The following is a 19,618-nucleotide window of genomic DNA, read 5'->3' on the forward strand; positions in this document are numbered from 1 at the left end:
AACTGTTGCAGTGCTTCATTTCACATTTCAGTAAATGAAAATCTTCAGCTGTTTTTCTTTTTTGTTTTTGTTGGGTAAAAGTTCGTCTCCTGTGACTCCAAGAAGTCCTTACTGAACAACTATTTTTGTCAGTGTAATCTGTTTATAAGAGACTTAGTGTACTCAAATTTGACCAAGATATGAGATGTAATGATTTGATCTGCTGAATTCTCAACGTCATTTAAAATCACTTTTCAACCAGTAACTTTGAGCATTTTAGTGCAAAGGCAAGCAGTGTCAGAGCGTCAAACTTCCTCATCAAACTTTATTTTTTTTATTTTAGTGATCATTATGCAAATATGAGGTTTAAAACAGATCACCAAAGACTAAGGCTTAGGGTTAGCACAGTTAGTACAGATTACTAAAGACCGAGCTTGTTAAGCCAGAGCTCAGAGGAACAGAACCAACAATGAGGATACGGTAGAATAACTTCTTAATGAACTTTGTTCTTTAATGAACAAAGTGCATTCACAAAAACAGAGAAACAAACGGGGAAATCAAGGAGAGGCTGGGTGCAGCAGGCAAGGCACGGAGGGTCTAAAGGTAGAGCAAAAATTCCGGGAGTCAAAAAACAGGTCTGCAAGACAGAGCAAAATCACAGAAAGGAACCGGGACGTTACCACGCATGGTACAGGGAGAACTGGCGATGGATGGAGGTCTGAACCGGGGTTATAAAGGCTGTAGATTGTTGGAGATGATGATGGGATGAGAACCAGGTGGGTGAGTGGAATAGGTGAGTGGGAGAAACCAATGAGCCTGCCACGCCCAGCCTGAAGGGAAAAACACACACACACAAGACACAGGGGGAGGGGAACAGGAAAAAACACACACAGACAGGGCCGACTCCTAACAGAGCTGCAAAGCGATTGTACAGTTTGTCTGAACAAGGAAATGACAGTGAAGGAGGAGCCAGCAGAGGAGGTTGTTGTTAAGTTACCATGGTTCATTACTCAGCGAGGCTTTTTACGGGGGAGGAGCTGAGGTCCATTACTTTGAACTGAAAATGAACTAAAAGTAAAACTAGGTGTGGAAAAAAAAAAAAAAAAACAATTTAAGGAAATTAAACTAAAAAAAAATGGACCTTTAAAAAACATGGAAACTGATTAAAATGATATTGTGTATTTGAAGAAACAGAAAAAGAGAAACTATAACTAAAACTGAGACAAAAAAAAAAACTTAACTAAAACTGAACATTAAAAAAAAAAAAAACTGATAAAAGTGAACCCAATCTGTTAACTAACTGAAACTAAACTGAACTAACTGAAAAAAAAATACAAAACTAATAAGCAATGCTAAAGTACAATAACTCAATAAACTGGTGGAATGAGCTTGGTGTGCTTTTATTTTGAAGACAGAACCTTTTAACCGTCCTAAATTTAATTGTTGATTTGGATTTGTGCCTCACTATTTCATTCACTCAGTATTTGATGGTATTGGTATTTGGTGTTATAATATAATACAATAGTTATAAATACAATTTTAAAAAGGTTTTTTTTCCCTCCATATGTTCTTGTAGATGAATCTCAATGTAGAAGTTTTCAGAGCTCAGCGATGTCCCACCTGAAGGGCGGCCTGTCTCTTCAATCTGGGCTCAGTGTCTTGGTTTTCCATCACACTGTTGTCGAACTCCTTCTAACACACACCTGTGCAGGTAACTGACTCACTGAAAACCTCAGCAATGCCTTAGAGTTTACATAAAGACTGTAAAAGATTGTGATAATGCTTTAGATCTAATGTTGTTTAGGTGAATAAGTGACAATGACTTCTTTTTGCCTCATTTAGGATCATTACAGTCATGAGCTTGAAAAGTCTGATAGGCCAGTAAAGTAACCTTGACTGTGTGAATGCTTTCAGTTATTTTTGCCTCTACAGCAGATTTATCTCCAAGAAGTGTTGGTTTAACTCAAACACTAAACTGCAATATTTCAGCTTTAAATACAACAGTGTCATACTTAATTTAAGTTTGCAGTAAATGCACATAAAATGTAGCAGCCATCAGAAGAAATTCCCTTTATATTTGTCATTTCTCCCCAGGTCAGTCTCAGCTGATTGGTCCTCCTCAGCCAACAGTGGCAACAGTTGGTGATGATGTCATCCTGCTGTGCCACCTGGAACCTGCTGTGGATGCTGTTGGCATCACAGTGGAGTGGACAAGACCTGACCTGGACCAGAGAATTGTCCTTTTGTGGCATCACGGTTGGGAACATGAGCATAAAAAACATCCATCCTATGAGGGCAGAACGTCTCTGTCTTTGGGCAAACTGACACAGGGAGACGTTTCACTGAAACTCTCTAAAGTGAAACTCTCTGATGAAGGAAAATACAGATGCTCCATCCCTTCATTGGGCAAAGAATCTATAGCTGACCTTGTTGTTGGTAAGTAGGACTGTGTTTATTTCCCATGATTTATTTTCTAATTGCAAAGTACACTCAGTGTCACATTCTCAGCTTTACCAGTATGAACACCTCTATTACTGTGACAACAAGAAAAGCTGAGCATTATAGGCAGCAAGAAAGGAAACTTAATGGCACAACAACTGGATCAGATTGGATTAGATTATACAGGTGGAGCTGATGAAGTGGCCAGTGACTAGGGATAGGATTTGATAAGATTTTAGTGATTCCAATTCCATGATCGAATCTGCTTATCGATTCAATTCTTTAATGCTTCTCTTTCACTGGGCAAGGGTTTATTTGTATTATCTTTCTTTTATATCATTGTGTTGTTAAAATACCACCACTCCTGTCCATCCAAATGACTTTCACACAACTACATTTGAGTGTTCAAAATAGTGAAATATTTATTCAATAACTGTACAAAACTGTACAAAACAAATAGTCATTCTTTTCTCAATCTGGGTACAGAAGGATCAGATGTAAGTCGCATTTGACTGGAGAAGTTCTGATACTACCTGGCACTGGGTTATTTTGGTCAAAAGGAACTGAAATTCTAATGTAGAAATTAAAATCCAGGAACACTTAAACATGTTACTTGAAAATGCTCATTCCTTTTTAAAAGGGTTTATGAACTGAGCTGCCAAAAATAAAACCAGTCCAGAATCGACAAATACAACCAAGTCACTCTAATGTAGAAAAATAACTGCTTGGTTGAGATTCATTAGCGTTAGCATTAAGGCCAATTTATGGTTCTGCGGACACTAGACGCAACACGCACGGCACGCAGTTGCTACGTAGATGGTGTGTGCCTTGTATGTTTCTGCGTATTACGCTAAGCAATTCCCTGCCAAAACGGTAGTGGGGCCGGCTTTTTTCTGCAGACCTACGTAGACCATGTGACGTATAGTTGCTGCTCTATTTGTTTACCTTCCGGCTTTGTACTTCTTCGACTTGATCCAGCATGATCCAAGCCGGTGAGAAATTATTACCGACGAGTCGAGATCTGATCACAACAGTAGTTCTTTTAAAAATGCTGCTGCTGGCACTCCAGCAGGAGATGAAACTGGAGGGGTGAAATGCCGGAAATGATGTAGTCGGCGACCAATCATAGCTCTCGTTGTCTGTGTAGGACGCATTTGCTACGCAAACTGTCCGTAAGTTAAGGCTGAATTATGCTTCAACGTTAGAAGAGCGTAAGGGGGTTGCGAAGCACGCATTTCCTACGCAGCGCGTGTGTGTCCAACATACCTCTGCAACACACACTGAGCAATTCTCCTCCCACCAATGTAGACCCTGTGACGTATGGTCGCTGCTCTTCTGTACATCTTTGTAATGGCGAGAGGATGAGTCGTATAGGTGCAGGTACTTGCGCACCTCCTCGGCCAGGCGTTCTTCCGCGAGATCCAGCACTCTCCAAAGTTTTCAAACACAACCGACAAGTCGAGACACAACAGTTGTTTTAAAAACGGCGCTGCCGGACAGCATAACAACAGGATGTGATGCCGGTTGCAACGAAATGCCGGAAATGATGTACTTCGGCGGACCAATCACCGCTCTTGTGGGGCTGCGTAGGGTCTGCGTAGTTACAATTTTTGGGAGGTGCGCGGCAAGGCTCTGCGGCGGTCGCACAACCCCGTAAGCTTCGCACAACCTCCGTACGCTCTTCCTACGCGGAAGCATAATTCAGCCTTTAAGCGTACACAGAAGCATAAATCGGCCTTTACTTGGGAGCATATGGAAAATGTGACATTCCTGCAGAGTAGCTGCCTGCTGTGTGGACAAATGTTTCTGCTGCTGGCACTTCCTCCCTTTGTCGAAATAGAAGTTTTGCAAGTGTTGCAAGTGGCTCTGTTGTCGTCTTTCTGCGTGAAGCATGACCAAACTTTTGAACTCCTGCCTCGATGCAGTGCTGACTCTATAGCAACGTGGTGTGCGTATGACATCATACCACATGCGCAGAGGACTCGATAGCAGAATCGTTAAGCACTTCGGCAAACACAGAATCCCATTCCTACCGGTGACTTTATATGATGCATTCATTCCCTCATGATGTGTTTTCTTACAGTGTTCATGATCATGGTTCATGATTAGCTTGTCTGCCCCTAGTGGCTGTTATGAGGAATAGAAATGTCTAAATGTGTAAAGAGCACATATTGAAGCAGCATCATTAACTCACCCCCTACTAGGCCTGTACCATTTTGAAGAGAAATAAACATTTGTTCAACAAGAATATTTAAAAATGTAAACAAGAAAGAGTGAGTGATCTGCACAAACGTTAAAACTCTTATCTCGCTGAAATCTTGACGGATTTACAAACGGCTTGGTTTCTTACAAACGTTATTAACGTGGCTACAATTCTGGATGTTTGACCAGAAGTGTAACATAATTATCCATAAGTGCAGTTTTATTACTACACCTCTGACATTTAAAACAAACCAAACCGTTTGAAAATCGGTAGAAAATTGAGCAAGTTATGGTTATTTAAAAAGTGCATGCACCACTACTACACAATGTTATGGGTGAGCGAGCTGACTGTGGCAAGATGGCCGCCATGTGCGGATGTGCGACTCCATTGGCCGGCAGCGCGGACGAGACATCTAGCCTTTATTATAGATATCTATGGGTTAGGCTGCGTTTGGTTTGGAAAGAAGTTCCATGTCATTCTTGTTCACTTTTTTCTCCGCCTCGTCTTGTGTGTGTGTGTGTGTGTGTGTGTGTGTGTGTGTGTAGCCAATTCCCCCCCCCCCCCTTTGGCAGAGAGAGACGAGGAAAACAAACACGCATGAATGTAGTAATTAATCGCGGTCAGAAAAGTTACCGACTTCATTTAAATTTACCGTGCAATTAACCGACTTATCGCGCATCGTGACAGGCCTACTGCTGAACTGTATGTAGTACTTCACACCAATGATACTGTATGTCCTTGAGTGTGTACTTCCTCCTCTCCCTCCTCATCAGGTGCTGCCTCCTCTCTTGCCATCACCGTGAGCAAAAACAGCAGTGGAGTGGTTTTAGAGTGTGAAAGTAAAGGCTGGTACCCAGAGCCTGAGCTGTTTTGGCTGGACGCTGAGGGAAAGCTCCTCTCTGCTGGAGCTCCAGAGACAGTCAGAGGTCCTGATGGCCTCTATACTGTCAGCAGCAGAGTGACTGTGGAGAAGAGCCACAGCAACAGCTTCACCTGCAGGGTTCAGCAGCTCAGCATCAACCAGAGCAGGGACACACACATCTACTTTTCAGGTCAGAGGGCTTTTAAAAATATGATATGGGTTATTTATATATGTGTGACATCTAGTTTTATGTAAATGTCATCTTGTTCTGTGTTTTATAATTTCAGATGATTTCTTCGTGGATACAAGAGACAGTCCTGCTCTCATTGCCATTGTCTTTCCTGTCATCTTTGTCTTCTCGTGTATCTTGGCTATTGTTTTTATTGTGTGTGGACAAAACAAAACCGGTAAGTCAAAAATGTTTTTTTTTTTTCTTCTTTTTTCTTGCTGTCAGGGTTCCTCATACAGATATAATGACAGTGTTCTTCAGCCTGTTCTAATGGATGTAATGTAGAAAAAAATCAAACAAACAAACAAAAAAAAAACAATAGTAATAAGAATAATACAGTTTATTTTGTAGCATCTTTCCAAAACAAGGTTAACAAGATGCTTCACAGGATAAAGCAACAGAACAGCAGGAGGCATGAAAGTGTTAATTATAAAAACAATAAGAACAATAGCACTGTCAATGCCGTGTAATACAGGATATGCTTGCTTTTCTCTGATTTCATGTGTTTTTCATGATACATCATAAATCCTTGTTAATGTAGCATTTCTTTCTAGATTGAGGCAGACATGACAACTTATTTTTTTCTTGTAACCTTAACGTCAGGGTTGGTTGCTCCCTCCATGCTTGTTTGTTTACTGTTCCTATATGTTCTTTTTTTTCCATTTTATTGTTTTATTTATTTTTTTGAACGCTTTTGGGCTTCCCCTGGCTTCCCTGAGTTTCATGTCACACCACAATGACTGTGTGTTCCTGTCTTTTTTCCCTGTTTCTGTTTGTACGCAGAGATCAGGAACCATGGAAATGAAATGTACCTTTTAGAGAATGAACTGAAAGACAGTATAGAAAAATTAAGGGAAAGCGAAGAGCGATTGGAACAATCAAAAAAGGAGATGTGGAGATGGAGCGAGACTAAGTACGGACAAATTGTAAAACAGACAGAAGATGATAGCATAAATAAGTATCTGAGAGAGATCAATGCGAAACTTGCAAAACAACAGGGGACAGAACCACAGAGTAAATATCTGGAAAATATTCCCGACAAATATCTGACATCATCTCTATGGAATGATGACCCAACCAATCAGCATCCTCTGATGAACTACAGCAGTGGCTCAGGTGATGGTGACACTGGGAGGCTGCAGGGCAAAGAACTGGGAAACGGAAACAACAGGACAGCGGACGGTCCACACTCCTCACTGTACTCTTATTTGTTGCAGACTGACCCAACAGCCTCACAACAATCCCGTGTTTATAAACTCACTTCTCCAGCAGGAGCAGCGGCTGCAGACCTCCACAATTACCAGTCATACAGACCAACTGGAAGAGTAACCACGGATCTCCCTGATGAAAAAAGATCCAGTTGGCTCGAGGCATATATAAAGAAATACGGTAAATATACTGTCCCCTTAAGCAGGGCACAGCAAGGTCATAAAGAGTCCACAACACCCCCAGAACAGAGGCAGAACATCAAGTATGAACTATACAAAGATATGAAATGATGCAACAGCAAATACAGATAACAATAAACAGGACAAGCCAAGGTCATGAAGAATCCACAGGGACCCGAGATCAGAAGAACTCTGTGATTCGCACAAAGAAACTACACAAGAGAAGTCTAACATGGGGAAACTGCAGACACAGGGTTCATCTTGTGTAGTGACATGTGTAGTGACATGAAGGAATGACAGTGGAGCTACAGTCAATGAGAGCACAAAACAGCTAGACGGGAAAACCTGGGGGAGGAGTCATAAAACAATCCATAACCATAACACATGCAAAACCATTTTCCCCCTGCATGTACATCACTATACAAACAACTGGAATCAATACCTTGTTAGTGGACATTCATTTTTAAAATAAATAAATAAAAATACATGTCTCAAATCATTTCCCATGACACCTCTTATGTATCTTTTTCTTAAGAAATTGACAAAGTGGCTGATTAATTGTATTGCATGTTCTGTGTAGTTTGTTTTTTCCTTAGTGAGAATTCATACAAAGCTCTCCACATCTTTATATCATGTGTACAAGGCACCTTCATGTTATTTTGTATGCAAATAACTTAATCCAATATAGATCATTGTAAATAAATGGATAAGACTGATCACATCTGTCCTGAAATCTTTCCTTTGGATATATGCTGCTGTATGATAACTGTAAACACTGTGCTGATGTTGAGTCTGACTTGCTCATGAAATGTACTTATTCCACATTTCACATTAAAAGACTTACTGTAATGACAGTTTTTGTGATCATGGTGCATCTTTAAAGAGTTCATGTTGCTGTCCTGAATTAATTTATGAAGCTAAAACAGCCAAGGGTCAAATTCAGCCCAGAACACTGGAAATATATCATCATGTTGATTTCATGTTATTAAATTAGGAAACCCGAGGATAACAAGGGGGTAAACTGCTGATATGATGGAGGCTCTTCATGAACCACAGCTAAAGAAAGTAAATAATCTATAAAACCTGATGTGAAGTTTGATTTATGTTCCTTTGACCTGTTTCAGAATGTTATTTTAGGCTGCAGCAGGCAGACACAAGACAACACAAACACATCACTGCCTAATTAAAAAAAAAAAAAACAGGAAAGCACATTATCGTTTTATTACTTTTTATTTGAGGACTTTGGCCGTGCAGCAAAGTGTCCTCTGACGTGAAGTGACTCTGAGAGACGTGCAGCAGGTTTGTAAGCTTTTATTAAAAAATATTCAATTATATAGTACACTCAAACTTGTAAATGGTGTATGAAAAGTAATAATTTGTTGCATAATAATTTTACTGATTTATTGAGTGAAATAATTTAATTAATTCAAATTTCAGTTGTAGTGTTAGCTTCACCTTTCACCTTTCATATTATTTTTTTCTGTGTGTATAAACAGAACATACTTTCACTGATTTGTAATCACTGAATATGGTAATTCAGATTAATATAACATGTAGATTGATATAAAAATACACATTTTACACTGCTAAAAATGAGCACTGTTTTACATGAAATCAAATGCAAAACAACTCAATAATAAGGAAAAAAATATTCTGACTTGCATTATATTGACATTATAAAGCAGTAGTAGCTGCTGTAAATAATATTTCATAACAGCTTCATTGTTTCCAGCCTGTTTTCTTCAGCCTCGGCAGCCATTTCACCTCCCAGAGGAACATGAAGTGGAGTGTGTGCTGCTGCTTGGGACTCTGTGTGTTTCTCATCCTCAGACTCCCAGTTTGCTCAGGTAAACTGGACCAGTTCAGACCTGAAGGAGCAGTGGTGAGGTGTCTCTGTGCTGCTGAGACAAAACTAATGTTCTCTGGTGGCTCAGTGCTCAGATATAAAGGGCACATGTGCAGCAACATCGGGGTGGAATTAGTTTTAATGACTTTTTTTTTTTTTTTTTTTAAATTAGTATTAGGCTGTTATGTCTGTGTGTATGTTGTTGGTCAGTGACATTTTCATTCTAAGATGCATGAATTAGTTGCAATAAATAATAAATAACGGGCTGCTGTTGTGTTGAAGTTTTTCTTTTATTAATCCAATAAAAGAACTATAATTACTTGGACCTGATACAAGAGATATGAACGGTAACTTAATTATACTACGTAAACATATGAAACAAAAAATAGTTAAAGTGCTGTAAGTGATACTGAAACAATCCTATAACATAATTAACATATTTCTTCCAAAGTCCAAAAACAATCGGATAAAATTATTGCTACTGTAAAGCTTAGCAGCAGCATAAATTAATATCCATAAATCCAAAAATACAATGTGCACAGGAACCAAAGTTATCAATTTTATGAGCAGAAAGTTATTTATTAAATGGGGATCAAAATTGAAACCTAAGCATGAGTCTGATATTGTAGCAATTTCCTCCGATGATATGTCAATATTTAAAAAACACCAAGTTATTATTATAAGGGGCAATTTCAAGCAGAAGAGTCTGCTCATTAAAAATTAAACTGTGTCATTTGTTGTCATTGTTAAGTTGAATGTTAACTAATTCACTGATTACCATTAAGGTGATTATGATGATATTGCAGATATAAAACTGACTGGTTCAAAAATAAATACATGATCTTCCATAATAGAGAGAAAAAAAAAAGATTTATGCTTTTAAGATACCAAGACGTCTTTACCTGGATATTATCTTGGCATGAGGAAAGTCTGGCTTGTCGATGTCTTTTAATTAAACTTGTGAGCTGTTGCTGTCTGAGGTCGAGTGAACAACGAGCCAAACTGCAGTTATGAAAGATATGTAATGAGTTATGAAATGAGACCAAGATCCTTAAAATCCACACACAATAATTAATCTAAAAATGGACATACTGGCTGAAAAGTTACTGTTGTTGTGCTCTTTCCTCCAGGACAGTCTGCAGTGATTGGTTCGCCTAAACCAATAGTAGCATTAGCTGGTGATGATGTCATTCTGCCGTGTCGCCTTAAACCAGCCATCAGAGACTTTTCCGACACAGTGGAGTGGACCAGAGAAGACCTGGACCCAGAGTTCGTCCATGTTCACCAAGGTGGTCGTCTTGTGGTTCAGGAACAAAATCCACAGTATAAAAACAGGACCGTCCTGTTTGTGGATGAACTGAAGAACGGAAACGTCTCACTGAAACTCTTCAGAGTGACAATCTCTGATGAGGGGAGATACAGATGCTTCATTCCCTCGATCGGGAGAGGAGATTTCATCCAGCTCCATGTGGGTGAGTCAAGAGCACCATCACTGTTTGAGAAACTGGATGAACTTTTTCATCATGCAGAAATATTTCCAGTGACATTAATGTTTGAAATCCCTCCTCATCAGGTGCTGCCTCCTCTCCTGTCATCATCGTGAGCAAAAGCAGCAGTGGAGTGGTTTTAGAGTGTGAAAGTAAAGGCTGGTACCCAGAGCCTGAGCTGTTTTGGCTGGACGCTGAGGGAAAGCTCCTCTCTGCTGGAGCTCCAGAGACAGTCAGAGGTCCTGATGGCCTCTATACTGTCAGCAGCAGAGTGACTGTGGAGAAGAGCCACAGCAACAGCTTCACCTGCAGGGTTGAGCAGAGCAAAATACAGCAAACTAGGCAGACACAGATTCATGTCTCAGGTGGGAAGAGTTTTATAGATGTGCTTTGACTCATTTATTAGCTTGAAACAGGTGAGGTTTAGTTTTAAATAAATGCCGTGCTGTTCTTTGTTTTATCATTTCAGATGATTTCTTCATGGATAAATGTGGCTGTAACGCTCTCTACATCACCATTAGCTTTACTGTCATCCTTGTCTTCATGTGCATTTTGGCTGCTGTCTTTGTTGTGTGTAAACGGAGACGCAATAAAATCAGTAAGTCACAAAAGTGTTTTTCCTCCTGTAGTGACAAAATTGCAGTAAAACCTTTCTTGCCATTTTAGCAGGATGCAATGTTTCTGACTTGATGTGTTGCCCAGGCCTCAATACTCCACATGCCGTCCACACCTTGCAAACTCAACCAATGCGGCACAAACGAGGCAGGAATAAAATGTAAAAATACTAAGGGTTATACTAAGTTTGATAAACTGCCAAAACAAATAAAACAAAAACCGTCTCCACCTGGAACACTATGTTATACTCTCACTTTTGAGTCTGTAGCCAGGAGGGACTCCAAAAAACAAACAAACAAACAAACAAACAAACAAAAAAACACACTGAAAAACAGCCAAATAAAGTACAGTAAAAGCTGTTCATCTGTGTGCACTGACTTACATGTGACTAATTAAACTACAATCTTCTAACAACAGGATATCCTAATGGAGCACAGACAAAACCTTAAAGATGTAAACCAATATGATAGAGCACATTAAGCCAAACTAAACACCATTTCTTCGGTCGATGTAAAATATCTTAAATGATAACATAAACTGAAATAGTCACAAAATATTCAATCACTGCAATTACACAGTAAGTGAAAATACTAATTTACAGTATGACTCTAACACCTCTCCTGTCTTAGTGTCCGTTTTCTTTATACAGATATAATAACAGGGTTCTTAAACAATACTGTCAATAAAACAATGGTGCAGTGTAAAGCACTGAATCATCTGCCTGCTATCCTGGCAGCGCCACTGGTCGGTGATGTCATCTTCTAGTAAAAAGGGAGTGATCATGATGATCAAATGGTTGTTTTTTGATTTGGTTACTGTAGAAAACAAAATGAAACAAATACTTTAATGAGGTTTCAATATTTAAACATCAGATATACTCATGAGATAACCTCATTTGGAGCTTCACCATCATCATTTTGTTGTGTTTCTGCAGCTTTGTCATCAGTTTCACACCTCGTCTCTGTTCCCTGTTTCTGTTTGTACACAGAGAGCAAGAAGCATGAAGATGAAACCGACCAGAGAGAAGATGAAGAAGAGGAAAAGATCATATCTCTGAGCAGAAACACAGAATATCAGGATCTGATAGAGAGAGTAAGAGACAGAGAGCAGCCTGAGGCAGAAAGGGATAAAAATGCCAAACTTGAGGAAGAGCTGCAGAAGAAAGAGAACAAACAGAAACACTGGAGAGAGGAGTGTGAGAAACTGAAGGAAGAGCAGAGGGAAGTGACAGAGCAACTCAGACTGCAGCTGAAGGAGGCGGAGAGACAGAGGGACGAGAACAAGACGAGGGTCAGAGAAACTGCTCAGAGAGAAAAAGAAGAAAAGATGAGAGAGACAGAAAGAGTCAGAGAGCAGCTCCTGGCAGAAATAGAGGAAAAGAGACTCTTGAAAGCAGAGTTTGGTAAATTGAAGGAAGTGGAGAACCAGACAGAGCAACTCAGACAGCAGCTGGAAGAAGCAGAGAGACAAAGAGATGAGAATGAGAAGAGGCTCATGGAAATTGCTGAAAACAAAGAAAACACCAAATCTACAAGTGGCAACACAGAAGTTCAGTTTCTGATGGAGAGAGAAAACGACAGAGAGCAGCTCATGGCAGAAAGGGAGGAGAAGCGACACTGGAAAGACGAGTGTGACAAACTGAAGGAGCAGCAGAAGGAAATGGAGAACCAGACAGAGGAGCTCAAAATGCAACTGGAGGAAGCAGAGAGACAGAGGGACGAGAACAAGAGGAAACTTCAGGAAACCGTGAAGCGGAAAGACGCCGGTGGGGAGAAGACGACCGAACACAAGAAGTTCTTGATGGAGACCAAACGGATTCTGATGCTCAGTGCAGCAGAACTGGAAAAACAGCCGCAGAGGACATCGTACGGGACAGGTAAAACAGCCAGTGGTCTTGTCCTGACGTCGGGGCGAGTGCAGAACCAGACAGCACAGAGGGAGGTGCTGAACGAGATACAGAAGCTGCTGAGTGAGATTGAGGCGAAATTGAAATAACTTTTTTTTTTTTTTTACTCACAAAACCACCAGGCCACGCTGCAACTGAAGGGTTACTGGAAGCCACAAAAGAGGCCGAACTAGTCAAAATCCTGTGAGGAACTGGAGAACACAAACAACAGAACAGTGGAAATACTCTTCTCTGTTGAGGTCGGTTAGCAGCAGATCCACTTTTTTAAAAATCACAATAAGCTTCACATTTGGGAGGGTCAGACATCTCAAAACCACGCTGCAGGAGGTGAGAGAGAGGAAGTCTGACTGAGAGTCTTGATAGAGACTTCTGCATTCATTGCAAACACAAAAAAGTAAACAAGATAAATAAAAAAGACCCATCACGTCTGTCCTCAAATCTTTTCTTCAGAAATGTTTGAACCAGTAAATTTTCTGCCGTCTCATAACTCTAAATGCGCTGATGTTTGCAACCATGACTTGGACAAAAATATACAACAGACTTCTATGCATCACACATAAAGACACTCCACATGCCACCTAAAGACCCAAATTTAAATTAATTAACACTTGACAATTGTGCACAGTGCATGTCACCCTCCAGAATAAAAGCCCCTGCTCTTCTTTTTCCTTGCTTGGAAACGAGATGATGAAATGTTGTTATTGCTCATGATTATTGGCTGCTGTAGTATTTTAATATGACTAATCAGTTCCTTAGCAACAGCCACAAGTGTAAACTCCATGTTCAGTTAATTATTTCCATGTTGCTCACAAACAAAGGTGCTGAATGCAAATTAAATAAGCATCTTGATTTGTAATAGTTTAAATACAGGCTACAAAACAGATATACTCAAAGTACTGGACCAAAAAGTGCATAATAATGTCAGAAAACTATGGCTGTGTCCCAATTCAGGGTCTGCGGACTTCGGACGAAGCGTCCTCCCCGTCAACCAAATGGGACGGTCTAGCCTTCGGAGTATTTCCTGGTCGGGTAACCGCCGTTCCCATGACAACAAACTCCGGAGACAGAAAAGCTGTGTCCCAATTCAGGGTCTGCATCCTTCGAAGTCCGCATTTGAAGGCCAGTTACGTCACAACACTGAGCGAAGGCCTGTCCCAATTCATCCAAAGTCGAAGGATCCTTCAAATTCGCACTTCAAATGCGTCCTCCTTTTCAGCCGTTGGTAGCCGATTCGGAGGACGCACCGCGACTATCCTTCTCGGGCTCCCGTATCCCAAGATGCTTTGCGTGCTGCTGCTCAGTCGAAAAAAGTTAACTGAAATGGCCACGGTGGCATCTAGTATATGTAAATATTCAGATTTCACTATTATAAAATATTTGGTTTATACTCATTTGAACATCCAACGCCATATACTGTATGTTAAACCAAAACCCCTTTCTTTACTGTTCTGTCTTGTCTGACGGAAAGAAACGTTATCTTTCTGTCTCCGGAGTTTGTTGTCATGGGAACGGCGGTTACCCGACCAGGAAATATTCCGAAGGCTAGACCGTCCCATTTGGTTGACAGGGAGGACACTTCGTCTGAAGTCCGGGTCCTCCAAAAGCCATGGACTTCGGAGGACCCGGACTTCAAAGGATGCAGACCCTGAATTGGGACACAGCTAAAGATAAGGTTTCTTTCCGTCAGACAAGATAAAACAGTAAAGAAAGGGGTTTTGGTTTAACATATATGGCATTGGATGTTCAAATGAGTAAAAACCCAATATTTTATTAGTGAAATCTGAATATTTACATATACTAGATGCCGAATTTGCCATTTCAGTTCCTTCGAGCAGTGTTGTGACGTAACTGGCCTTCAAATGTGGGCTTTGAAGGATGCAGACCCTGAATTGGGACACAGCTTATATGTGCATGTTAATATAAGTGAGCACACACTGCTGCCTATCAGGTAACCAGAACACGAACATGATTTGTTTTATTGGTTTTTATTTGAGGACTTTGGCCGTGCAGTAAACTGTCTGACACTTAAAAAAAAAAAAAAAAAAAGAAAGAAAAGAAGTTAATTATCCAGTACTCTAAAAGCTGTAAACAGTGCATGAAATGTAATAAATTGCAATATAATGACTTCACAATACCTGCTTTAGTCTGCATATGAATTCCTTTGTTGGCAGGGTGCTGTACTCACAGTCTGCTGGGAAAAAAATGAAAGTGAAACTAATTTTCTAGGACTATGGTCATTTCGCAGTGAGGGACATAAACATAGAAGAAAAAGGAGAGGAAATGACATTTTAGGGGGGCAAAGTGATTTATATACAAGTTTAAGATGTGAAATAAGTCGCCACATTTGAATTCCACATTTGAGAGAAAGATTAAAACTAAAATGTGTATAAATGTGAAGGTGAGGCACTGGCCAGCAGGCAGCACTGTTGGTGTAGAGGTTGTAGATGTTAAAGGTACAGTAAAGGAACTGTATTTCTGCACAGTGAAGCACAAACACAAAGAAAAACACACTTTATTAATGTTTGAATCACTCCAACTAAGCCTTGTTTGAACTCCCACTCCAAAGATCATATTATTTTTTCTATGAATGCATACATAACATCATATAAAAATAAAAAATAAACAATTTAAATTAATATAAAAATGTGTGAATGATGGAAAAATATCTATATCCTCTTTGGACAGTGATTTGAGTGAACTACTGTGCTAAAGTGCAGGGTTTTTTTTGTTTTTGTTTTTATTTTTTTTTTTTTGGTCTACTTTAATTTTTTTTATTCATGAGTGCTCAGCAATTTTCTTAAGAAGATCATGAAGAAATCTTGAGATCATGTCAAACTGAGTCTGCCTCTAATTCGCACTCTCGGGATGGAAGATGGATACAGGTTTCAGGTGTTCTTTGGCAGAAAATAGTTCCCATGATGATTATATCACACATCCCTGTTACTGTCTTTGAATCGAGCTGCTGCTGTTCGTTACTTCACAGGAACTGTCAGGATGGATAAACTGCACTGCAGCAGGGGTTCAGTTGGGAAATGGGGCTAAATGTTAGCTGTGTTATCGACCACATGGTGTCTGTTTTAAAGCTGCACCGCCTCTGTGGTCGAGAACAGCATCATCAAACATGAGAGCAGCCAGAGAGGAAGTCTGCCTGGTCTGGTAAGTCTGCCTTGGATGGTTACAACGTTATGGCTAATAATCAGAACTATTTTTCAGAATATCGATTAAATTTGCACTTCCGGGATCTATGAACTACCACCCACAGCGTGACATCTTTGAAGCCGAGAATCCGTGTGTCCAGCATGGATCCTCGTTGACTTTCAGTGGACACTGTTTGTGTGGTGACAACACGGAATTAAAACCGTAGAAATCTATGATTAAAACAGGTTACGTGCGAGGAGCACGCAATGCGTTATTAAGAGGTCGTGCTCCTTTCACGGATTTCTGTGAGATCAGGTTGGGCAGACTCTATTACCACGTTATATGACGCAGAAAACGTCACGTTACCATGACAACAAAGAGTTAGTTGACGCCCCAAATGCTTCCCGTGGCACGTTGTGGGAGTTCTATGTAAGTCTGTCGGGTTACCCAACTCGTCGAAAACTGACGAGAAACGGGTGCCTAATGAGTCGGCATGTGACGCTAAGGGACCCTGACCATTCATCAGGCTGTTGATGCATTAGGAGTGAGAACGTGTTGAAATATAGCAAGAGCAGGTTTTAAGAGCAACTCGGTCCGTAACCGACATCAACTTCCTTCCGGTTCGTTGTTAATAGCGTCCATGGCTACCACCGTAGCAACAACAAAAACGTATTTTTAGTACAATTTCGTAGGGAGATCTGAAAGAATGTACGTCGAAATGACAAAACTACAGAACGTATACATAAACCGAATGGATGCTATGAAAAGAAAGTGTACATTTGTCGCTAGAAAAGTTATCAAAACAAAGCTAAAGCCACAAGCTATCTTAAAATATAGCAATTTCCACCGAAAGTAGAAGGGATGTCTGCCATGTTTTTTGTTCACGCCGGGGAGAAACTGGGCAGTCACGTGACCGAAAGTATGCCTGCAGAAAAGACTAGGCAGATCAAAGGTACCCATGTCACAATTTCAGAGCCGTTTTTGTGAAATGACTACATTTTGCCTTGTGGACCAACGTAGCTATTACACAATTTGGAGTGAGACTGGGTTGTTATTGGTGATGTCGCCAGCCTTGCGCTGCGCTGCACTCAGCTCAGCTCAGACTGGTGCGCTCTTGTGCCCCGCGATCACATACACAATGAATGGCTGAATGGCTAAAAGCAGCACCAATGAAACTTTAGCATTCAGTATTCAGTTCACTTTTTTTTTTCATTAAAAAGCAAATGGTTTCAACTCGGCTCTTGCACTCCTGACCGAACTAAGGCCTGTGCATCTTCCTGCACACCCTCTTCAGGTAGATCTGCTTCAACCAATCAGCATGAAGCCCTTAAATGGATCAGGTGTGAAAGAACAGAACTGAAACAAAAACCTGATGGAGGGAACCTTTTCACATTTCCCCTTCCCCTGGAAGCTTGCCATCAGGATGGTGAGACAGGGAGTCTGCCACAACATTGGCACTCCCAGGTCGATACCGAACACTGAACCTGTAAGGCTGCATCTCTAGCAGCCATCTGGAGATGCGGTTGTTTGAGTCTTTCATTTTATTGTGCCACTGCAGGGCTCAGTGGTCAGTTTCTAGTTTGAAGTCTCTGCTCAGCAGATAGTATTTGAAGGTCTCCAAGGCCCACTTTATAGCCAGACTATCCAGTTCAATGGCTGAATGCCTGGTCTCTCGTGGCCATAGTTCCCGGCTGACATAAACCACTGGCTTTCGGTCATTTCCTTCACCCTGAAGCAGAACAGCCCCCAGAACCACACCAGAGGCGTCTGATTGGGCAACAAAAGGTTGGCTGAAGTCAGGGCTCTGTAATACTGGGTCAGTGCAGAGTGCCCCCTTCAGGTCAAGGAATGCTTGTTCATACTTTTCCTCTGATAGCAGTTGATTAGGGCTGGATTTCCATGTCAGGTCTGTTAAAGGGGCTGCTTGGGTGGTGAAGTGGGGAACAAATCGCCGGTACCACCCAGCTAAGCCAAGGAGGGACCCGAGCTCCTTCTTGGTGCGGGGATGAGGACAGTCCTTCACTGCCTGCACCTTGTCTTGTTTGGACCGGATCACTTCACCGCTGCTCCTGTTTGTAGGCCTCTCTCTCCTGGATCTGCATCTGTCTCTGTAGCAAGGCATACAGCTGATCAAAGCCTCCTTTGTCCTGTTCCCTGGGATCATCATTGTCTCCTCCCATGGCCTGGTCCTCCATGCTCTCCTGGCCACATGGAAGAGTACCTGGGTCATACTGTAAGGCTTTGCCAGAGTCTCTCTCTGCATGGCCTTCTGCACACTCCTGGTGATGTAGCACCCTGGTTTCTTTTTGTTCTCCAGTGTCAGTGATGAAAACACATCCCACCACTGCCACCAATTATAGTACTACAGCTAGTAAGACTACATGTGGGATTTCGGTGTGGCTGTCTAGTACTGGAAATGAGTAAAAACGACTGCAATCTGCAACAATACAGCCTCAATGCCCGTCTGGCTTTTTATAAGTCTTCTGGCCCCCTCCCTAATCAGACTATCACACTAGACAAGCAGTTGGGACAAGGGACAAGCAGCCAAGAGAGGGAAACACAACAAAGTTCACATTTCAATAGCATAATTGCACTACTGGGGAAAAAGGAGCGGAAAAAAAAAAAAAAAAAAAAAAAAAAAACATTAATGCACATCAGTGTTCACAAACACTGCATTTACAAACATAAAAAACCTAATAAAGACAAATCTTTTCTCATCTCTTCTGACTGACTAAATGAACACAAACCTAACAAATCAGTGGCTCCACCTAGTGCCCAATTTGGCACAGGTGGCCTGACTCAGCTGATAATGGGGATTGATCTAAACAATGTAGGGAGTATGGGCATGTGAAAAGGTGATAGAGGGAACCTTTTCACAGGCATACTTTGACAAATAGATTCAAAGACAAAAAATTCAAAGACTGTATTTTGCAGTGGATTGTTAAAGTATAGCAGTTAAACTGTTCCTCATTTTGCTGAGGATCCTCTGCTGTGAAACAAAAAGACACCAAACCCAAAGAGCAGCTGCCCTCTGGTGGCAGTCCGAGACAGTGCAGAGACCATCAGTATGACTTCAGGATCGACTCCCAGGGGAGCCACAGTTTCTGAGATTTAGGATCAGTTCATGAAATTGTTATTCTTGTAAACATTTCTCCAAAGTGCTGGAGGCACTCTTTGCAAGGTGACCACATTAGTTTTCTCCAAATCCAGCAGGAGAACTGAATTATCAAATGCAAAAAATAACAACAGCCTAAACAAAGCATGTGTAAATGACTGTTTGACCCCAAGCCTAAGACTTTGAAATGTATTTTAAAAGTAAATCAACACTGAGTATTTATCAGCTGATAGTGTGAGGACGCCGAGTGGAAAAAGTGATAGATAGATAGATAGATAGATAGATAGGTCACAGTCCTTACATACAAAGAAACATACAGAAAACCACATTACAACATACAGATATGCATGCAGACACATAAACACATGACCCTCATTCCCCACCTGCATACACACTTGTCCACTCTCCTTT

At 40.9% G+C, this 19,618-nt stretch overlaps 2 protein-coding genes across 2 annotated transcripts; both read left to right on the plus strand.

The window, feature by feature from the left end:
• The first annotated feature begins 1,590 nt into the window (after positions 1 to 1,590).
• Positions 1,591 to 8,986, plus strand: LOC115377023 (butyrophilin subfamily 3 member A2-like). The gene is made up of 5 exons (XM_030076877.1): positions 1,591 to 1,690; positions 2,074 to 2,415; positions 5,395 to 5,673; positions 5,771 to 5,845; positions 8,931 to 8,986. The coding sequence occupies exons 1-5, from the start codon at positions 1,591 to 1,593 to the stop codon at positions 8,984 to 8,986; spliced, it is 852 nt and encodes a 283-aa protein (XP_029932737.1).
• Positions 8,987 to 9,286: 300 nt separating this feature from the next.
• LOC115377024 (butyrophilin subfamily 3 member A2-like) lies at positions 9,287 to 13,043 on the plus strand. The gene is made up of 6 exons (XM_030076878.1): positions 9,287 to 9,293; positions 10,077 to 10,418; positions 10,520 to 10,798; positions 10,903 to 11,031; positions 12,037 to 12,338; positions 12,693 to 13,043. Exons 1-6 carry the CDS (start codon positions 9,287 to 9,289, stop codon positions 13,041 to 13,043), a joined length of 1,410 nt encoding a protein of 469 aa, XP_029932738.1.
• The last annotated feature ends 6,575 nt before the right edge of the window (positions 13,044 to 19,618 follow it).

Source organism: Myripristis murdjan, chromosome 18 (assembly GCF_902150065.1).
Source record: "Myripristis murdjan chromosome 18, fMyrMur1.1, whole genome shotgun sequence".
NCBI lineage: Eukaryota > Metazoa > Chordata > Actinopteri > Holocentriformes > Holocentridae > Myripristis > Myripristis murdjan.